The sequence below is a fragment of the Protopterus annectens genome, chromosome 10.part0, assembly GCF_019279795.1.
Source record: "Protopterus annectens isolate FY-2018-M chromosome 10.part0, PAN1.0, whole genome shotgun sequence".
Classification (NCBI taxonomy): domain Eukaryota; kingdom Metazoa; phylum Chordata; order Ceratodontiformes; family Protopteridae; genus Protopterus; species Protopterus annectens.
In genome coordinates this window covers 1,522,706,037-1,522,729,797 of record NC_056744.1, presented here as the reverse complement: position 1 = coordinate 1,522,729,797, position 23,761 = coordinate 1,522,706,037, and the positions used below count along the sequence as shown (strand labels likewise).

Sequence of the window (23,761 nt, the reverse complement as noted above, 5' to 3'; positions counted from 1 at the left end):
TTTAGATTTGCATTTAAGGCTTTTAATTTGCCAATTACTCACTTTTGAGTTATGGTTCTGAATGTCTTAACAAGGTTAAGATAAGCTTCAGCGGTCAGGATTTTAAAGACAGTTGTGCATTATGGGAAGGCTTTCTCAGTGTCACAGATACAAGTATGAGGAGTAAGTTTGTAGGATAGCAAGTCTGCATTATGTAGACCTATAAGGATTTCTATTACAGATCATACTTTTAACACTGTTATGATGTAAGACAGTCCATTTACACAGTGAGAGATATAAGAGAGTTCTTTTCCAGGATAATAAGTTAAGCTCTATACAGGTATAAGATATGTTATTTTAAGATAACAGGTATGACAGTGGGGGTGGGTGGCCTTTTATGGGGCTTTTTCTGATTTCCTACCTGTCGTTTTCTTCTAGAATGTCACAATTGGGAAATTGTTAATTAATATTTTAACACAATTCTGGTGTGTGGTCAATCCCAAGACATTAAAGGGTTATATAATAAAATGAACCAAGGCTGTAATTCCTAAAGATATGGTAGTCAGATAAAAGCTCCTCAAGGACTGATATTCCTTCTTTAATTCAGGTCTCAGATAAAGGCCAGTAGTCTGCATATCTAGCCAAACTTCTTGTTGTCAAGTCCAACCTAAATAAATGGACAATTTTAAACCATGACATTGGAGAGCGTAGGTGCAAAGAATGGGCTGCAGATATGCTGCAGTAAGTAAGATGTCAGTTATGACAACAGAGGTACAATAAATGTCTCTTTATTGCCTAGCTTCATGGCACAGAAGGATGGATCCCAGACTGTGACCCAGGAAACTGGGGTTTGAGTACCTAACCTGGCAATGAGGGACCCAAGTAGAGAGAGAGAAAAGGAGTGAAGGAGCATGGCCTGCTCACCTCTCTAGGGTGGAGGAAAAGGTTATGGGTGTTTAAGGACCATATGGGAAATTGTGGTTTTCTTGTTGGAGGCTGAGAAAACCACTTACCGTGCTTCAAGGTCATGGTGGGGATGCTTCTTGACAATGTCTCTTATGGAAGTGAGGGACTGCCAGCATGATCAGCCTGCTGCATGGCTCCATTCCACTGTTTAAGCTGGGTGTTTACATGAGATAGGCAAGCATAAAGGTACTTTTACCTGGAGACTGTCTGGTCTGATTTGTTTATCAAAACAAGAACACTGGATCTTGTTTTGTTCCCATTCCCAGGTGAGCCTGGCCTCAGTGATGGGAAACAAATGGGTGGATTAAAAAAAAGGTTTCCTTATTAGGGGGTTCCTTGGACACAGCCATGGGATATCAACATGCACCAAGGAATGATTTCATTTATTTTCTAAAAGCTGCTGAAGTATAGGAGACTTCATACCTTTAGCAGTATCTAGTGGTACAATAGCTGGAATTATTCCAAATAGTATGAAAACAAACATGTCAATGCCTCCCTTTCATTCACAAACTACTTAGGTAATCAGTTAGAGGGATGAAAGAAGTAAAAATAACGCATTAAATGTTAGGGAGAATACAATATGTTGTGCTGCAGCTGAAATGTATCATAGCTAGGAAAATAATTATATAGAATGATATACAGGGGGAGATAATGAAGGGAGAAGTATAGAAAAAGAGGGAGAGAGGGAGAGTTTAGGAGCTTTTAAATAGAGTGCACCAATCAGAATGTGGAATTTCACAACAGGCGTAATCACTGATAAAATCTTAAGAAAGAAGGAGAAAAAGCATGAAAAAAATTAAAAAGGCTAAGTACAGAGTGAGTGAGTGCGTGACTAAAGAGACTGGGGAACAAACAGAACAAAGTACAGGGAGTGAACTGGAGAAGTGTACTAAATTTGTGAAAGTGGTAGGGCAGGCAAAAATGAAATACCTCTTAGAGCAAGAAATCTGGACAAAGCCATAAATAATGGGGGGAACAAAGGGCCAAAAATAGGGACAATTTTTAAATATTGATCTTACAAACTTAGGAAGTTGGCAGAATAACAGGTTTTGCATTAGCATGAATTTTCTGAAGGGTATGAAGCCTGAAACTGAAATGTCTGTGATTATTTTCTGTCTTAAATCTTTAATGACTTGTCAGTAATTTGTCAGAAAACCACAATTTTATGAAAAACAGACCAAAAATATGAGGCAAAAACCTGGACATTCTGCAAAAATCTGTACAGTTGAGAAGTATTATAGTCCAAGTGAGCACAATAAGATATCATTCATGGGAAAACCACTTAATTCGTGTGTTGCCTGAAGTGTTGACTTGCCTTGCTCGTGAAACTCCAAACACATCTCATATACATAAAAAAATAACTGTTTGTTAATATCAGTGTGGGAACAATGCAGTTAAACTTCTGTTTAGGTTATGTAGTATCAGTGGGCATTCTGGTTCTGGTTCTACTCAAATGTTACATCACTGAAGAATGTTATTAACAATATTAAATACTAAAGGCTGTCACAGTAAATGTTAATCTTTTTCAGCTGTTTGCATCCACTGAGACTGTGAACTGAGCACATTTTTCAAGCACAGCAGCAAATAAATCTGAGTTACAGTCACAAAGGCATAACTACAAATTATGCATAAAGCTAACAATTCTAATCAAATCAAATTGCATATGCTCTGACTTGTAGTCAAGAGCCAGTGTTCCTGTTTTGATAAAAACAACAGTTTTTCATCAGACTAGACTGTCATCTGGCAATTCAGGTTTGCTGTTCATAAGTAACACTGAATTTATGAGAAGAATGCATTCCAAGTATAGGGTGTGGAGAGTTGCTTGAAATAATGGAGCCTTGGAAGTGAAACAGCAGGAAGTAAGTATGCATAAAATTAGCTATGTCTTTCTGAAGACTGCTTGGATGCCTGCTTAGCTAAGCAGGGGATCCAGCAAAGTCAGAGGCATTGAAACTATGCAGAGGAAAATCCATCTGTCAGAATTCTTCAGGCCCTAAGACAGTCATGGAGTGAAGCCCCCCACTGAGAGACATACTATTGTCCCTTGGAATACCACTCCGGCATCGCACAGTGTCATGCAATGTCAATCAGCCTTACATTACATGCAACAGTCCCTCCACTTACTTGGTGTTTTTATCAGACCGTGGCCCATCATACCAAGGACAAAAGTGGCACTGAATTTACTTCCTCAAAGTTCCTCCCCTCCTGCTTCCTACTCCATCCATTTCCCTTGAAATGGAACCATTGGCTTTGGTGCCACTAATGCCCCTCCTAAATCATCGTGCCATTCTGACTTTCGGCCATCTTTAATTTTCCCGTAATGCTTATTTTGCTATTTCCCCACCTAGAATCATCCTTCATCTAGTCACCACATTAGGTCACTTTTTTAAACTTCTAAAGTATATACTTCCTGCTTGGTAATCTTCATCTATTCATAGGTTCATAAATTCAAAGGTGTGTACTAAGCTATGGCCCTGGGACCTTTACAAGACTAGCCATAGGATTACCCTGGCATAGTGCCACCCAACCTTAGTTCCCAGTGCCTCTGTCGAGTAGAGCCACTGGAGTTATCCCCAGGGTGAATCTTCTGTTTCCCATCCACTCATCAAGATTTCTCTTGAAGATGGTCAGTGAGGTGCTCTGCTTGACATGTATGGGAAGTCTGTTCCATAGTATGGGCAGTCTCTGGGTTATGAATCTGTCCCTCCAGCATGTTCTGTTAATTGTGGTAATAAGGTTGAGGTCTCTGGAGTGGGTGGTGCGAGGGATTGGGATTTCCTTTAGATGTAGCATTTCTAACACAGCTGTCTGTCCATATAGGACAAGTGTTTAAGACCTAGGATTCTCTTTGTGAGGTATATTTGCGGCCTCTCCAGTTGTTGCAGGTGTCTAGTGAGGTACATGCCAAATGGGGCATTGTACTCAATGGTTGGCCTAATGAGGGAAGAGTAGAGTCTTTCTTCACGGATGCAAAACCCTTAGTAATGAGATGTGCCACATAGGAGGACTTTCTGACCAAAGTGGCAATGTGGTGATCAAAAGAGAGGTTGCTGTCAACCTGTTTTGCCAGATCTCTTATAACGCCTTCTGTGTTCAGTGGACTACCATCTGTGTGGTAATTCATGGGAACTGGGTTTTTCCCAAAGGGGATGACAACATTTTTTGGCATTTAGCTTAAGGCCATGGTTCTGACACCAGTCGTTGGTCTCAGTGAGGCCATTCTGTGGGATGTCAGCATCACTTGGGGAGTTAATAATAGCTCCCAACTTGCAATCATCTGCAAACTTTGTCAGCCAGAGTCCCTTTGTGTTGGCCTGGACTTCAGAGAGGTAGATACCAAACAGGAGAGGACCCAGGACCAAACCCTGTGGGACTCCACTCGTGATTAGTTGGCAGTCTGACTTGGAGTCAACTACTTTCACACTGTGGGTTCTATCTGTGAGCCAGTTTGCAACCCACCTAGTGATATAGGGGTTGATGCCAAGCTTATGATTCCTGAGTGGGGAATGGTATCAAAAGCCTTGGCCAGATCAAGGTAGGCTGTATGAACCACCTTGCCTTCATCCACAGCTCTGGTGACTGACTCAAAGAAGTTGACCGAGTTGAGCAGGCATGATCAACCCTTCACAAAACCAAACTGTGTGGGAGCCAGAGTTTGGAGATTCCCTATATTCTTGTTTATTAGGTCCATGATGATGCGTTCCATAGCTTTGCATATCAGACTCATCAGGCTAATGGGGCGACAGTTCCCAGAGTCTGTAGTCACTCCTCCTTTGTGGAGAGGGATGACTGTAGCAGTGTTCCATTCTGTAGGGACAAAGCCTGAGGTGAGGCTGGGATTGAACAGGGCACACAGGTGAGGTGCCATTTCACACTGTAGTTCATGTAGAACACAACCAGGCATATTGTCAGGTCCCACAGAAGCTGTATTCTTGGCCTTGGACAGTGCTGTTTTAACCTGTGCAGCAGTAATACTTGGTGCCTGGCAATCTACTGGTATTGTGATTGGTCCTTTGGGGGTGGTAAAGTTGGCACTAAATCTGTCGGCCAGTATATTGGCAATATCTGTTGGCTCAGTATAGGAGGTACCATTGTGCAGTGGCTCAGAGCAAATCTGGGTATTGCCGTGGAGATTCTTTACATAACTATAGAAGGCCTTGTGGTTGTCTTTACTATCTGCTCCAATTCTGTTTTCATAGCTAGCTTTAGAGGATTTGATGAGGGATCTCAACTTTTTGTTGAGGCTGATAAGGGAATTTTTCCATTCTTGGGACTCCACCTTATTCTGCATCAGTTTCCTCCTTCTGTTGTAGAGTTTGTTTATGGCAGGGGACCACCAGATCGGCTTCCTTTTTTGGGAGGAGAGCATCTTGGTTCTATTGGGTATGACGAGATCCATGTATTTGTGTACGTGTTCGTACAGTGCATTGGTGTATGGTTCTGTGGTCACACAACTATTCTCCATTTTACATGGGTGCCGTGAAGTTAGTCACCTCTGTTTTTAATAGCCCAAAGTTATCTTTGGAGAAGTTTTTCATGGTGGTTACCTTTGTGGGGGGGGGGGGGGGATTTCCAAGGTGATTAGTTTCTGGTCGGTTCTAACCAGGGAGGAGCTGACTATTGGTGTAGAGCAATGGTCGCCCATGTTAGTAATGACCAGGTCAAGGATGTTGCTACCTCTAGTGGGGGTAAGAACAAGCTGGTCCAGGGCATTGGAATTAATGAACTCCAGGAAACGTTGTGCAAGTGCATTGGTACATGAGTAATTTACCCAGTTAATGGAGAGGTAGTTGAAGTCACGTAGTAAGAGAGTGTTAGGTTCTCCAGAGTACTTAGGAACGTGGCATGTGAGTCTTGGGACATGGTTGGGGACCTCTAGCAGGCTATGACCTGAATAACTGCCTTATCCAATGTTAGCTGCACCTGAAGTATCTCTGATGCATTATGTTGGGCTACCAGTCTGAAGGTGGGCACATCCTTTATGAATATAGAAACACCACTGCCTTTGGAGCTTCGGTCCAAGTTCTGGAGCCGAAAGGTGTGGAATGAGTTATAGCCTCGTAGTGCAGGGGTGCTTTCTGCTGCCTTGAACCAGGTCTCTGTTACAGCACAAATGTCTATGTTTTCCATTTTAAGGAGTGCTTCGAGCAAGTGCATTTTGAGATTTAGACTTCTAGCATTGAGCAGCATGACCCTCAGATTGCATTTGTTTGTAGCTGTTATGGTGGTAATTTGTTGTTTGGAACACCACCTAAAAAAGGCACTATATGGGGTGGTAAGAGCTTTGGCCAGTATCTAGAAGCCCAGGGGTGACAGATGCAGGTCATCTCTGGCAAAGCATCGAGGTCTGTCAATCATGTTATCCCAGGCAGACAGATACTGGATCCCCTTAGAATGACACCAGAAACTTAGCCAATTGTTGAAATCAGTCATTTTCTGCTTGTACTGTGGTATCATTCTGGGTGATGGTTGGATGCTGCTCAGGGCTAGGGTCATACCCACCTGGGATACATAATCTGAGAGCTCCTCCATGTCTTTTTTCATGTAGTCCAGGGAGGTACATCTCAGGTCATTCACACCCACATGTACAATGACAGAGTCGTATTTGTACCTGTTGTTGAGGGACCTGAGTGCGTGCATTATGCGGTGGATCCTGGCATCTGACAGGCATCTGACTGTTACTTTCTCCTTATTTAACCTAGTGAGTGGGACATCAGTGTGCCACACTATTGAGTCACCTATAACTAGTGTGTCAGGCATGCTGTTTTGCCTTAGGGGCTTTGGTTGAGTGGCAGACTCTTTAGGAGAGTTATGTGTCTCGTGATTAGTGTTTTGGTGGTCAAGTGCATTTCTGCCTTGGAGATCTCTGCTGCTTGGGTAGATTTCTATTGAGACCCTCCACAAAGGTGGATGTGTGGTTTGTGTTTTTATGTGAAGGCAGTGCTGGTGTGTGTTATGGAGGGCTATGTGTTCCATTTGGTGTGGTGCAAGTGTTGACCTTCTCCTCTAGACCAGCTATTCCGGTCTTGGTTGGTGAGTGCGTAGCTTCCAGTTTGGATATATAAGTACATCTCTCACAAGTTTGACTGTTGGAAGGTAAAAAGAGAGGGTTGTTGGTGTACATGAGGCAGTTGCTACATTGCCCCAGGATGCCCAAGTTCACCAGGTTAATAGGAGAAAGCACATGGAACTGACCTTTGGACAAGCCTGGAGGGGTGGGCATTAATAATAAGTACCGGATCTGTTTCCTTGTAGAACGTTTAGTGCCGGTAGCACTTTTGTGTGCTACAATGATTGCTACAAGAAGTCTGGTAAAGTGCTAGACTAATAAGCTTGTATAAGTGCAGGAGAGGAGAGAATTAGTAGATCTAAGGAAAAAATTGAAGAGCAGACTCTGGCGCCACTCAGAAGCTTACAAACAGTCCTGGATACAGCAATCTGTATCTGGACTAGACTAGTTACAGGAAAGGCAGGGAACAAGCACAAACTCGAGCTTTTAAACGAGAAAGTTGAAAGAAATGGAAAAACTGTCCAAACGGCCAATAAACTACAATTTCTGGACCAGGAACCACTCCTTATTTGGTAGATAGGCTACCTAGTGCTTACCACTCCTACTGATAAGCTAGAAGGCTTCCCTCCAACACAGAAAGGCTTGGGGGCTCAGGAACTTACAAACAGTCCTGGATACATCAAATCTGTATCTGGACTAGACTAGTTACAGGAAAGGGGTGGAAACAAGTGCAAATGCAGGCTTTTAAATCCGAAAGTTAAGAGAGATAGAAAAACTGCACAAATGGCCATACAATTTCTGGGCCAGAAACCACTCCTTATTTGGTAGATAGGTTAGCTAGTGCTTACCACTCCCACTGATAAGCTAACAGGCTTCCCTCCAACATGGATAGGCTTGGCTTGGGGGCCTCAGGAGCCTACAAACTGTCCTGGATACAGAAAATCTGTATCTGGACTAGACTGATTACAGGAAAGGGTGGGAGGAAACAAGCTTAGAAGTTTTTTTTTTATTCCTTGTATCTCCAGCAACACAACTGTCTTCCCAAACTTCCCTGATTTTCTGTGCCACCAGGTTTCGTTTACTGCTCTGTCATGCCTTTTTTCCCATGATTTCAATTCCCCTTCCTGAGTGCACTGCTATTTTCCTTCCAGAGTTGCTTATGCATGTCTGTCTGTATGTATGTATGTATTTATTTATTTATTCATTCATTCATTCCTTTATTTATTTTCATTTGTTAACAAAAAATGTCCAGCTGGGAGGTTAAACTTACAGTGAAGACAGGAGGAGATAAAATCTCCACAAAAAGAACATGGCAAGAAAGAGTGAACAGTCCTTCCCGGTTAACAAATGTTACATAAATAAATAAATAAATAATAAAAATAATTCCTTACATCAGTGCAACAGGGAGCACAGATCACATTAGTCATATGAGGACAGTTAAATACAGTAGTATATAAGGGTTGTAACTAGATCAGTGTAGATCACAACAGCCACTATAAAAATAAAATAAATATAGCAATTGCATATCTTCACGTATCCAGTAATCCAGTTACTTCTCCCTTTACACATAGTCTCTACACATCCACTGGTTTACACCAATTTCCTAATTCATGTTTTGTACACTGTGCAGCTACCCCATCTGTTTCATTCCTTTCTTGTAAACACAAAATGCGATGTTGAAGGAGCAAACACCAAAACTGCTTTAACTACTTAACCAAATTTATTGTAAGCGCTTTCGGAAAACCAAATAGCACATTTTCTTCCCATTCCTGTCTGGTCTATCTCCTTTTGCTCCAACAGCCACTGCTCATCAAAATCCATACAGCCAAACCATATATATTACCCATTTCTCTTTTTTCCCAGTTTCTTCCACCTAGCCTGGTACACCAGACTGGTGGCCCTACTTATACCTTGTTATTTTTAACCCTCCCCTCTTGTTGAATTGATACAGAATGTAGGCTTTCTATTGAGGAGGAGATCCCCTTATAGGCTGTCCAAACCCAAAGGAGTGGCTGATTCTCCCAGGGACCAACAAGTAAAAACAATAGAAAAAGCCTCTTGCTTCACAGTAATCTACTGCTGTATTTCTGTAGGTATTTTCCAGGCAGACAGCTAACCAGAGTAGAATGTACACATTCTCAAATTCAAGCAATGAAAACATGAAGCAATCCTCCTTTGAGCTTTAATTAAGTTCCCTGGTTTATTCAAAGTAATGTGTGCGTTCGTCTAACAGACTTCATCAGATACAATGTTTCTTCCTGAAAAAACATTATAAAGCTAGCTGTTTAAATAACCCTAAACAAGGGAGTGTGGTAGAAAACAGCCCTTATAATTTAGGGGTAAGGCTATGGTTCCTGAGTGGCTTATAGTGGGGCTTGCTGGTTGAAGGGGAGGTCAAATCCCTAATTAGAATAAGAATCATAGATTGGCTAATATTCGGGCCAACTGATTGGAGGGGAGGCCAAGTCCTGAATTAGAACAAGAATTATAGATTGGCTAATAGGCCAACTGATTCGGATTGAAGCTAAACCCCTAAATAGAATATCAGTCATAGAATGGTTAGGCTGTTAACTACCTCCATCTCCTTGTTAAGGAAAAAGATTCATTCATAATGTTATAAAACAAAACAAAATCCATTATAAAAACTCTTTTTAACTGAATATTTTAGCCTTTGAAAATCCATTTATTTTTGCAGATTCATGGGAGCAACACTCTCGTTGAATTGAACTACACTGCCCAACACAGTTCACATCCATCTAGTAGTTCAAATGAGTACAATCTTTCAAGTGACTGCATATTCGGAAAGGGGGAAGAGGTGGAATAAAACAAATGGTCTACCAGACCAGGATTAATATCAACAACCTGACTTATGTCCAGGTAAACAAACTGGAGAAGAAAAAAGTGATGTAATGCTTTCTTTCCTCTCTAGGATAAACTGAAAGTAGCTTCAAGATGTCTGGAATGCAGACTGAAAGTGCTTGCAGAGCTGCAGAAGAAACAGATCCAGAAGGTGTCTAGTATCAAAGTGAGTAAACAGTCTATGCTATATATATATTTTTTTTCTTGCCAGATGTATTCCAGAGTAGAAAGAAAAAAAATGCTAATGTATCTTTTTGGCTTTATTTCCTGTTTCGGACTTTTGTATTAGGGGCAGGCCCAGAGTCTGGAACAACATATTACATCAGAGTTTGTTAGACTGCACCAGTTTCTTCAGGACAAGGAGCAGCAACTGATCCAACAACTCAAGAGAGAAGCAGCAGGAATTCTGGAGGAGACAGAGGAAAACCTGAAAATAATTAAGGAGAAGAGCAACACCATTCAAAGACAAATATTAGCTATTCAGTCCAAGATAAATCAGGATGATTCTCTGCGTTTGCTAATGGTAAGGCAAATTGCTAATTAATTACTGTTTTGAAATGTGTGTTCACTGAACATGTAGTAGTATTAGTAGTAATATTGTGCATTTTCACTTTTGTTGGTTTATTTTTTCCCATAAGTAAGAAATTAGCCACAACATAGTTTGTCTAAGTAGTGAAGGATTTGGTATACACGTAGCCAAAGATAGCTTGTATTAATAAATATGGTAGCCTGTCATATGCAGTATATTTTACACTTACAGTCCTGCCATAGCCTACCTCACTGACTCATTTTTTAAAAATAAACAGAGTAAATGTCTTTATGGGTCTGATATCTGCCGACTTAAAAGGGGCCTTCTCTGCCCCTGCTCCTCATTCCTATTAAAGCTTTGCAAACTAGGCTTCTTTTAGAATACAGCAAATGGAGTCAGTAGCTACGTTAGTGGTTGCTGTTGTATGTTACACAGCAAATGTGTGGGTGATGATCTGCCTACATTTGAATCTATTTCATTAAGTCGAATTACCACATCACTGAAACCCAGGTCATCAAGACAAGTTCTCTGAAAGCACACTACATCAATGGGCAGCTTCACAGCAAGTCGCTTTGTCAAAAACAATGGTCATCCAGCAGCACAGATGACAAAACAACCCAGAATTTAGAATATAGAACCATCACCTAAAGATGTGGGTCCTGTGAAATGCAACACCCTGTAGGGTGCAACTAAAGGAAATATAAACTAAAAGTAAACATAAATTATGTTGCCTGCTATGCAAACTCACAACACCCAAACTAAGTCAATCTAGTCAACTAAAATCCCATAAGATAACCATCTGATACATCCACACTAGTGAAACATATACAGGTAGTGTAAGAGGCAGCAAATACACACTAGACTTTGAGAAGCAGAGCAACAGCCTTCAAAAAGTTCTGGATCTCATAGGTGTCTTTATTAGCAGTAGCATCTTTCATAGGATCATAGGATCATAGAAGGTTACTAGGCTAATGACCCCTAGCCAAGTTCAACCCATGTTCCCAAGGATGTCTGGTTCAAGCAGACACTAACATCAACCTATTGCCCCTGTCCCAGAGGGACACAGGAGGAACCCCTGGCATAGCTCTCAACCCTCCATCTGCAAAATGAGGAACACTAGCCCTCATAATGTGGAACAAATGGGCAAAATGTGGAACACATGCTAATGGCTTGCTAACAACTTCAGCTATGTAGGTCATAGGATGGTTAAAATATGCTGGTTTTACTTATAAAGAAGATCTTTTAATGAATTAATATGATTTATTTCTATTTACCATGGATTTCACTTAAAAAATTCCCAACACTGAATGTGTTGCAGACCCTTTCAATGTGGAACTTCGTGAAACTTCGAGGAACATTATTAAGACCCCCAATGAGGTACGTTCCTCATAATGAGGTACACTTGAGAGGCATGACCCCCGAGGTAAATTTCCAGTTACCCATCCATTCATCCAAATTGCGCTTAAATAGGGCCAACAAGGGGCTTTGTTTAACATGAATAGGAAGCTTGTTCCAAAGGTGTGGCAACCTCTATTAGACAAATCTATCTCTCCAGCAAGTTCTGTTGATGTCACATACCAGGTTAAGGTCCTTTAAGCGAGTGATCCATGTGCCATTTGACTTCCAAATGTGCAGCATTTCCATTAAAGCTGGGTCAGAGATTGCTTTATATGCAAGGCACAGGTAACCTCTGAGCAGTCTGTATGACACAGTGTAAAGTGACAATGATTTCAGTCTGTCTACATAAGACAGATCTTGAAGACCCTGAATTTTCTTCATAAGACACCTTTGTGGTCTCTCCAATTGCTGCAGGTGTTTGGAAAGGAACATACCAAAGACAGCATTGTACTCTATTATTGGCTTGATGAGGGAAGATTACAGGGGAGTTATAACATTTTTTTTTCTGGAGGCAATGCCCTTATGTATGAGATGAGCAATATAAAATTCCCTTCTTACCACTGTGGAGACATGGTGATTAAAGTTAAGGTTGCTGTCAACCTGTGTGCCCAGATCTCTCACCACTAACTGTGTGCTTAGGGTATTGCTATTGATGTGGTAGTTCGCCAAAGGAGATGATAATGCATTTTTTTGTATTAAGTTTAAGACCATGACTCTGGCACCAGTCATTAGTCTGTGTAAGACCTTCTTGCAGGATGTTGGCATCGCTAAGGGTTTCAGTGATCACTCACAGTTTGCAGTCATCAGCAGACTTTGTCAGCCACAGGCCTTTAGTTTTAGCCTGTAGTTCAGAGAAGTAGATTCCAAACAGTAGGGGTTCCAGAACTGATCCCTGTGGAACACCACTGGTTACGGGTCTGCCGGAGGAGGTGGAGTCCCCTATTTTGCCCCGTATGAGTTTCATCAGTGAGCCAGTTTGCAACCCATCTGATAATATATAGGTTGATACCCAGCTGGGTGGGTTTATCAATGATGTCTGAGTGGGGTATTGTGTCAAAGGCCTTGGATAAGTCTATGTAGGCTGTATGCATAGATTTGCCCTCATCTAGGGCTTTGGTGACTGTCTCAAAGATGTCCAACAACTTTAACAGGCATGATCTCCCCTTGTCAAAGCCAAACTGGGTGGGGTCAAGCATTTGGAGATTTCCTATATCTTTGTTAATAAGGTCCATGATGATTTGTTCCATGGCCTTGCAGATAAGGCTGGTCAGGCTAATAGATCTAGAGTTCCTGGGGTCCATGAATGCACTCCCTTTGTACAAAGGATGAACAGTAGCTGTTTTCCATTCCACTAGGACAAAGTCAGTGCTTAGGCTGTGATTGAAAATTGTGCTCAGTGGTGATGCTAATCCCTGTTTTAACCCTTGTAGAACACAGCCCGGGATGTTGTCTGGTCCCATAGAGGCTGTGTTTTTGGAGTTGGAGAGGGCATTTAAGATCTGATCCTCAGAGATAGTAGGTGGGGGACAGGTGTCTGGGATGCTTTGTGGTATATGTGGCGGGAACTGGGGAGTGAAGTTTTCACTGAACTTGTCAGCCAGAAGGTTTGTTATAGCCACAGGTTCTATATACGTAGTACCATTAACTGTGAGTTCAGCACAAATCTTGGCCTTACCTTTATGTTGCTGCAATAAAGTGAACACCCAGCCAATGTCTGCAAATGTAGCTCGTTAACTCTGTTCTGTTTCCTTGCTAGTACTGACATAACTGGAGCATTAGCAATCCTCCATTTCCAAAATACATCCTATTCTTCGATGCCACACTCACACATAATTTTGTGTTTATGGAGGACATAAATGGTTCAAGGAGGATATATATACATTCCAGATCTTATTACTAAAAATATTGGTGCCCTCAAAAATCTTAGTTATCAGGCCAGACTGGCAGCCTTCTCTCTCTTTGTACTAGGTCTCTTACAGACTCCTTCATTGAGATCTGTATCTGTCCTTTCCAGACATGTAAGATCCATTCTTTTTGGAACTCCTGATCTTTTACAGAACAAACCTTCCATCAACACATAAGTAAGATATGTTGACATACTAGATTCATAACCCAGTGTATCCCTCACCTCTGAAACAAATTTTCACTACATGCCAAACATAACAGCATCCTTGCCACTTTTTAGGTAAACCTAGATATAGGATGGGCAGCCTAAATTCTCCAGTGGTTTATCTTTTCTTGCTATCCTTGAGGTTGGAGGAATGTTTATAGTTCATTTGGAAGGACATTTTTTGTAAATTATTGCATATTTCTGTATACCAATCCACTAAACTGTTAAAAATGTTAAATCTCTGATCCCACCATAGTTGAAAACTCTCCTATTACTCTTGTATTACTGTAACCCTTCATTTAGCCAATAATCATAGCCTCTTGCTCTAAAACCTCAAACATCAGTTGACTAGCTGCTTGGCAGCACTTGAGTCATTGATCTCTGACAAGAAATAAAACAATCTGGCAAACATGTCCAGCCTTGCAGCTTTGAATACTTTTAGGAATTTCCTAATACTCATTAACAGTAAGATATTACTTGAAGTACACAGTACAATTTGTGAAATGTGTAAGTATTTTCTCAATATGGAGGAAACGCTATCATTTAAAACAATGGTCTATGAACACTACACAGTACTGCTTGAACATATTTGCATGTATCCACCAAACCAACATATGTTGAGGAAGTAAATAAAATCGCTTCCAAAGCCTCTTAGAACTACAGAGTTTAAATCTCAGCACAAAAGTATTGTCACAATATCACCTCCCTCTCTCACAGCAAGGAATCACCAGTCTAGAGATTATAGGCCTATCATGGTCTATATTAGTACCTAATCATCGACTGCACTTCAGCAAAAACGTTTCATCGATTCACTGAATTTACCAAGGGGAAAGAAGCAGTTGGACAACTACTCAACTTTGCCCTTTTCTCCACTGTAGTGCAATCTTGGAGTTGGTATATATAGTTGGGGGGTGAAGCCCCCCCCCCCCACTTGGGCGAATTTGATTTACTTAGATGTCGGTCTGCTGTGCTGCAGGGCAAGTATTTAATTGCCATTTGTAAATTCAGTGAATCACTGAAATGATTTTCGCTGAAGTGTGGTTAATGATTAGGTGTTCTCTGAAATCACATTTCGGCAAACTAATATAGACCCACCTGTCATAACTACTAACGCAAGGAATACAAGTTGAAATGTTGTAAAAATTGATGATACTATGGTCAGGCAAACAAGCACCATGCTTATGAGACTGAAAAGAAAAGGCTGACCATTGGACCTTTAGTGAGAGCTGCTCCCTGTTAGGTACAGGTGTTAAAAATAGTGCAGTGATTTGTTGAAATTCACATGGGGCCAGGGTTCACATCAGTAAGAGCCCTACAAAGCCCTGCAGCTGTACAGCTCTTTCTCTTTCAGAGCTTTTACACCCATGGGGGGTTTAAAACAAACAAAATATCTGTTTTTTTTTAAGCCAACCAGCAAGTAGGCAAGCAAGCCAGTAAGGAGGTCAGCAAGCCTGTAAGGAAGCCAACTTGCCAGTTATCCAGCAAGCCAGTAAGAATGTTAGCAGTCCATTAAGCAAGCCAGCCAGAAAAGAGGCCAGTAGGCCAGCCAGCAAGGTGGTCTGTTAGCCAGTTAGTAAGGCAAACAGTAAGGTGGCCAGTAAACCAGGAAGCCAGCAAGATGGCCAGCTAGCAAGGAAGCCAGTGGACTAGCCAGCCAGGAGACCAGCAAGGTGGCCAGCCAGCCAGAAGGAAAGCAAAGTGGCCAGCCAGCCCAGAGGGAAGGATGCCTGCCAGCCCAGAGGTAGGGAAGTGAGATAGCTAACCTGTAGAGTTGGTAAGGATAGTGGGAAGCCATCCCGCCAGGTAAAGACCATGTTTGTCATGTTCTGCTCTGTAGTGGTAAGTATAACTATTATTTTAGTTATTTAACTTTTAAATGTGGAAATGTATTTATTTTGTTTTATTTTTTATTATTTTTCTTAATGCTGCAGTAAGAAGTAAATGGGATGTATTGTACATTGTAAATAGATTTTGTAGTGGTTGCTTTGAGATCCTTTACAAGAACTGTGAAAGTGTGTGTGTGTGTGTGTGTGTGTGTGTGTGTGTGTGTGTGTGTGTGTGTGTGTGTGTGTGTGTGTGTGTGTGTGTATTTATTTATTTTGGCAGGCAATGTTCAGAAGTAAATGTGCTTTTTGCAGTACCTTGCAACTATCTCTTCTTCTCTGGAATGTCCAGGCTGTCACATGTTTGATTACATACTCCACCCATGGCCACACCTTCTGTGGTATCAAATAATGCCACACCCCCTGTGTCTCACTTTGGACCACCAAAAATGTGACAACCCTAACTTGAGGAAGCTGGACTGGAGTTGTAATATCAAACTTGTGAACTCTGAGGATTATTAGGATTTGTGGGAAGATTTTAAAAAAGGACTAACAAATACTGAGTTGGACTGTAAGTAACATGAACTGTACTGAGCAAAATATTTGCTTGTTTTCTTTCCACATAAAATTTGATTTACATTTTTCACTATAAATAAACTATACTGAACTTCAGGACTCTGTCTCCAGTGTTTCTTAAGATGAAGTATTTAGGTGGATGGATTAAAACTTAGTCTGTTATAGCAGCTGAGGATATGTAGAAAGATATAAAACAAAAGATAATACAAAAGTTGAAAAGTTTGAACATCTTGATTATGGATATGGATATTCAGACACTAGCAGTGAAAATGTTTCAACTTCTTTTAGTTTTATATATAGGTCAGGCATATTTTTTTATTAACCAGAGGAGAAGATGTAGACCATAATTAATACAGACCTGAGATAATTTATTTGGGAGGGGAATAAGGCAAGAGTTCAGTGGGATAAGTTAATTATCCCCAAAAAAACAGATTGTTTATAATCACGTGATTTGAATGAGTACTTTAGAGCTCCATCATCAAGGATCATGAACATAACGCAAACACTAGTTTATAAATCAAAGTGGAAAGGGATGATGAAACATCTGGGGGGTGGGCAAGAAGTAAGGAGGGAGTAGGATTTTATGCAGGTCCTTAAGATGAATAACAACAATAATACCGAATATTTAATGTATACAATGCCAGAATGTATTCTATGAAGTCAGTAAACAAGGAGAATGTAAAAATGAATTTTAGCAATAGGAATGACTGAAATATTGGCTTACAAAATAGGCTGGAATTTACTGGAGGAAATTAGCAAAGGAATAAAGGAATTGGAAGTAGTAAGTAAACAGAGAAAGGAGTGGGAGGAGGACAAGCAGGCGTTATGTTTACAGGTTACAGACTACCTTCCTTACCACGGCTTGATAACATGATATAGGAAAAGAGAAAGGAAGTGGCAGGGTGCTAAGTGAAAACAAACTGCTCTGGTGGAGTTTTTAATTGATTCTAGAACAGAAATTGCTGTTAAAAAGGGGATAATTAGTAAGGCATGTAAAATATCGCATAATAACTACATAAGAATCAATCAGAGGAGGTTAGAAAAGATTGAGAGAATAGACTGGAAAGATAATATACAACATAACAATGAGAGGATGTCTGTATGGCCTTTAAATGTACAACATAGTCCAGAAGGTTTAGGATTTTTGCTTTGAGGTATTTGGAACAGATATTTTATACCCCAAACAGATTTCAGAAAGTTTTTCCTTGGGTAGTAGCAAATGCTGGAGGTGTGATGGAACAAACAGAAGTAACAGAGAATGTTTTTTTAGGAATGTAATAAGTTGGTGGATTTTAAAAATTCTCCACAGAGTACTACACCAGAAATATTGGGAGAGCAAATGACTGTAACTAAGGAAATAATTATTTCGAGCTGGCCCTCAATGTCCTGTTTTGATACAAGACATCATTTATTATTTTGGCAAAGCTTAGCTAGGAAGTCCCCCCGGGGCATTAGCCTAATAACAATCTATGAATCTATAGTATCAGAATTTCCAAGACATGGTAAGGTCTTACAATATTTAAAGCAAATAGCTGCAACAAAGGAATTACTAGGAAATGGAAATCAATATCTAAACAAACTGGAGTTGAAATACCCACTATTGTAAAGGAGATAAAAGACCTGGAGATAAGCTCTTTAGAAAAGAAACCGAGCAAATGGCATATAAATAAATTAAATGTGAGGGATCACTACATGAAAAATAATGCTCAGGAGGAGGACTGAGGGTTAAAGGAAACCAAGAAATTAGCATTTTTTTGTATTGTGTGAGTGAATGATAATTGTTAGAAAGGAAATGTTTATAATTCATGAAAATGAAAAAAAAAATGTTTGCTATGGTTTGTTTTCTTTTCCATTATTGTATGTATACCTATGTCATTGTTTACACCATAAGACTTTAATAAAGGTGTTTTAATAAAAAGAATAACTAGAGCCCCATCTGGCGCTCTGCTTTATCCTGAGAGTACCCCTGCTAATATACTCTCTTGCCAACCCCCACCCCCTCCATATTTCTCACAGTCATGATTTTATCACAAAGCAATTTCAGCCTAATGTATTGCACACAACCTGCTGCTTAACATAATACCTGGAGTATCCACACTATAGGACCACAAACTTTACACTTTAATCTACTTTCATATTCACATGTATTGCATCTCTCAGTCCCATTCTTAATTAAAACTGAACTGGTTCGAAAATGGCCCATTTGGATCAATGTTCTGCCCTGGTTAACAAATGTATAATGTAGTGTTCACTTTCTAAAGCATCTTTATTTTATAATTAATTGCATTTACAGTTATACTCCTCATGTTAAAGTTGCAAATTATTTTATTTATTATTTATTTGTGCTTGTTAGCCTGGATAATCCACTTGAGCAAGCAAGCCCCTTTTCAATGCAGCCCCTGAGACAAAAGCTTCATGGTACATGTGCATAAAAGTTTTCACTACCAGAAACCACATTTCTTTTCTAAACTGTTAGACATTGGTGCAATCACCATGCCAGTACACACTATAAAAGTTATGAAATGCTGAAATGCATCCAAATAGCAGATATAATATGATTTTTAGTTCTACCATATACAATAGTTTGCAAAAAGGTAAGTTTAGATTTTGTTGTTTGGTTGTTTTTATTTCACTGTTTACTCTGTTCTCTATACACACCCACAACATTATTCATGAGATTCATAGATCACTACTAGGCTAACTGCCCTTATGGACTACTTTAAGCCTAGCCAATTACCCCCTGTGAGAATCAAACCCTGCACCTTGCGTTTCTAAGGTAAGCACCTTAACCATTACACAACCCTCCCACAGATACTGGGCAATAATTTACATACACTTACAGAAACATTTTGGGCTAGGGAAAACATCATACAAAGCAAATTTTCTTATGTACATTGTGGTTTCACTCCTAAATCATGTGCTAATTATCAATGTAAGCTGTTACACATCCAAGTCAGAGTTGACAACTTGTGTTTCTAGAAAGTAGGAAACTTCAACTGACGAATTTAGTATGAACATACAGTAATCTGTACATTAATTTAGGTAGTGTGATATTGTGGGTTTTGCCTTTCATGATCTCATGGCAGGGGGTTTTATTTCCAAGAAAAATTTCAGGGGGCTGTCCCTATCACTGTAATTTTCTTTTTCTTTCGGCTTTTCCTTGTTAGGGGTTGCCACAGTGGAACTACAGTCCGCTAATGATTGGCAGTGAATTTTTACAGTGTCGTGTTGACAGCCCTGCACCCAACCTTCAAAGAAGGCACACCCACACATACATGCACCTACCTGCATGTCTTTTCATGTTCACTCGACCGCGGGGAGGACATGCAGGAGAACCTGTTGTCCCTATCACTAAAATAAAATGCAAAAAATAGCATCAAATATTGTATCACTTGTTTTTTTATATAGTAAAGAGGTTGTACCTGTCTTCAAGGGTTTGTTTAGACATGCTTCAGAAAGTGACATAATACATTTTAAATGAATACATAGGCAAACTTAGTGATGTTTTATTTGTTTTGTTATTGTGCTCTTCAGTTTTTAAACTGCTCATGTTGTTTTCCACAGACTGAATAAAAGTATTTATTTGAGGATAAACAACACACAGCTGTATTACTTGTAATTGGCTAAGCATCGATACCAGTAAGATGGTTGATGTGGCTGTTTGGATTCACTTCAGAAGCCTGAAATATCACAAGCCCGAATTTCATAATCCGGAAGACCAAAAGCCTGAAAACTCAAAAGCCTGAATCCCATAAGACTGAAAACACATAGGATACATATACTGACTGAAGACAACACAAACCAGATTACATTCCACCAAATATAAGAAGGGGGGCACGCCCCCCTGCACCTCCCCCCACACCCCCTGCTACTTAAATATATCAACTCCAAGACTGCAATTCACTACACTTTCATGAGTTGTGTTGTAGTATAGCAAGTCAAAAAGGAACATTACTAAGGTTACAACAGACAGTCATGAAACGTGATTGTATGTTTGCCATTTTTCTCTGTGAAGTGCAATCTTGGAGTTGACATATTTAATTAGCAGGGGGTGTGGGGGTGCAGGGGTGCATACCCCCCTGCCCATACTTGGTGAAAAGTGCTGTCCTTTGTCTTGTATGTGTTTTTGTTTGTCCTTGTACTGGAATATTGTTATTCTTTGCGTTCTGTATATTTTCAGTCTTTTGGGATTCAGGCTTTGGAGTTTTCAGAATTTTGAATTTTCAGGCTTTTGGTCTTCCGGAATTCAGGCTTGTGATATTTCAAGCTTCTGAAGTGAATCCAGCTATTTACACCACTTTGTGAGATTCCAGTGATGCAATCTTGTGTCCAAAGATCATCTGTGGAGGTGACAGACTAGCATTTGAGTCAAAGGTACATAGCTTGGGATTTTTTTTTGGAACACCATATGTTCATAGGTTCATAGGTTCATACTAGGCTATCTGCCCAAAGGCATTTATAAGCCTAGCCCATAGTTATGTGGCTTTCGCCACCCCTTTAGTTTGAATAAAACTATGCCTATTATTTTCCTGTGCCCCTGTCAAGCAGTGACACTGAAGTAATCCCTGGGGTATATCTGCGATCTCCCATCCATTGGTCAAGATTCCTCTTGAACAAGGCCAGCGAGGTGCTCTGCCTCACATGTACCGGGATTTTGTTCCACATCATAGGGAGTCTCTGTGTGATGAATCTGTCCCTCCAGCACGTTCTATTAATAACCGTGTCAAGGTTTAAGTCTCCCGCCCTTGTGGTTCTGAGGGATCTAGATTTTTTGAGGTGAAGCATATTCATCAAATCTGGGTTTGACATGGCCTTATATGTCAGGCACAGGTCACCTCTGAGCAAGCGGTATGAGACTGAATAGAGCTGGAGTTCTTTCAGTCGGGCAGTATAAGACATATTTTTGAGACCCTTTATCCTTTTGGTGAGGAACTTTTGGGGCCTTTCCAGCTGCTGCAGGTGTCGGGTCAGATACATTCCAAATGGGGCATTGTACTCAATCATAGGTCTAATGAGTGATGAGTACAGGGGGACGATGACCTCCCTTGATCTAGATGTGAATCCCTTCATGATCAGGTGGGCAATGTAGAAGGTTTTCCTAACTACTTTAGCAACATGAGTGTCAAACGAAAGGCTACTGTCAACCTGGGTCCCCAGATGCCTGATGACTTCTTCTGTGCTCAGTGGATTGTCACCTATATGGTAGCTAGGGGTAACCTTGTTTTTCCCGAAGGGTATGACTATGCATTTCTTGGCGTTTAACTTTAGGCCATGGCTCTGGCACCAGTTATCCGTTTCTGTGAGGCCCTTCTGAAGGATATCTGTGTCAGATGTGTTTTCGACTATGGCACCCAGTTTGCAGTCATCTGCAGACTTTGTCAGCCATAACCCTCCTGTGTTTGCTTGTACTTCAGAAAAGTAGATGCCGAACAAGAGTGGACCCAGGACTGAGCCCTGTGGGACACCACTTGTGACAGGCTTTGAGTCTGACATGGCTCCAGCAACTCTGACCCTGTGGGTTCTGTCACTTAGCCAGTTTGCAACCCATCTTGTGATGTATGGGTTTACATTCAAGCTGATGAGTTTTTCGATGATACCTGAGTGGGGTATTGTGTTGAAGGCCTTTGCCAGGTCGAGGTAGGCTGTATGGACTGCCTTTCCCTCATCAATGGCCTTGGTGACTGTTTCGAAAAAGTCAACCAAGTTTAAAAGGCATGATCTGCCTTTGACAAAGCCAAACTGGGTTGGATCCAAAATCTGCAAGTTCCTATGTCTTTATTTATGAGTTCCATTATGATCCTCTCCATGGCTTTGCAGAAATTTCATCATGCCCTTTCTATGTTAGGAATGTTGTCTTCATAAAGCACCATAAACCATCTGTGAACTATCCAGTGGTTGAGCATACCTTGGGTAAAGCATGCTTGGACTGCTGTAACTCACTGTACTTGGGGCTTCCAAAGTCACAAGTTAATCAACTTTAGGGAATGGGTGATCTGTAGATCACAACCCGATTGGAGAATGAACATTCTCCAAAAGAGGGTTAGCATACAATTAATGCCTGCTAAAAATTAGTCTGATGATTTGTCTTAGATTGGTACAGCTCTACCTGCTTTTAATAAAGTTTAGTGAACCAATATCTTACCTTGCCATTGATGCCAACAGAATGATCTTTTAGAAAACATTTAACATGGTGTTCAAATCATTACATGCTCCATATCAAATAGTGTTCATAATTCATTTAATGATCCATATCAACCTTTGAGCCATATTCAAAAACCAGCTCAGAACATTATCATTCCCCTGGCACCATTGACAAGAAATGTATCGAAGTTGCATGCTTTACAAATCAGGGTTGCCACAAGCTGGATATTCAATAAAAAACACATAGACCTCAAATGGATTAAATGGCCATAGCCATGTGTTTATTGCCATTTACTCAAATAGAAGCCAGTTATTATGAGATGTGCACAAGGCAGGAATGTCATGAAGGCCATTTTATTTCTTTCATAGGATTCCCCTAAACCTACAGGACAACAGACAGCACATCGATATCCGGCCCTTCTGATTCAACATACCCACATCATAACAGCTTTTTCATTTCACTATTCATCACCATTCCTCTGGGCCACCTTACAATCTGTCAAGGAGCCATTGCCAGGCTGATAAGTCCCCTGGCAACAATCCCTTGGGGCTGTCTGGCTTGTGGAAGGCCGAGCTGAAGAGTCCTGTGACCCCCCCCCACTTACCTTGGCCTCCCTTACCTTTCCTGTCTTCCGCCAGCACATCTCAGCCTATCCTAAGTGAATGCCCTTCAAAGCTAAACCAGCTTGCAATTCCTTATAAAAAATCTCCAAACCTTCTTCAGATAAATGAACCCCATCCTTATCATACCTGTCTGGCCACCAGACCTAAATGCCAGGGTGAGGAATGTACAACCCGTTAATGTCCCTTAACACCTTATCCGTAGAATTATTAGTTCTCCTTCTCATTCTCTCCACAGCTTTAATGGACCTCCATTTCTTTCTCTGTACCACTTCTGACCAGCAGATATGCATACAATATATCCCTTGTACCATTAAACCAATTAGATCTTTTATTGGATGTAAACAAATATCATTACCTCCTAGGTGCAATAAAATGGCAGTAGGAGATTTATTGCTTTTTGCATCTTGCTATAGTACTGCCCTGAGATGGTGCCACCACATTCCTGATACCCCAAACCAAATTGCTTTGCAAGAAGCTCATTTTCCTCCTTGGAAGGAGAAGCCCTGCCTGCCCTGGACAAAGCGATGGAGTCTCCGAATGAAAGAATGACCCACTATCCAGATGTATTTCTGATCCAAAGATGCGAGAGATAAAATATAAAGGACAAGAGTTAAAGCCATTTATACCTTACGTAGCCTTTATAAGCACTGGACTTCCACCTGCCCATCTTCATAATGTCGGTCTGTGAAGCTCCCATTGCATATGCAAATGAGGCTGCACCTATTCGAAAGGAATGTGATGTATAT

General features: G+C 40.7%; 1 protein-coding gene across 1 annotated transcript in view; it reads left to right on the top strand.

The window, feature by feature from the left end:
• LOC122813706 (zinc-binding protein A33-like) overlaps positions 1-23,761 on the top strand; it is a 142,850-nt gene that overhangs the window by 59,922 nt on the left and 59,167 nt on the right. The window contains exons 2-3 of the mRNA XM_044086167.1: positions 9,885-9,980; positions 10,104-10,337. Coding sequence (XP_043942102.1) covers positions 9,885-9,980; positions 10,104-10,337 — 330 coding nt within the window. The remainder of the gene's footprint in view (positions 1-9,884; positions 9,981-10,103; positions 10,338-23,761) is intronic.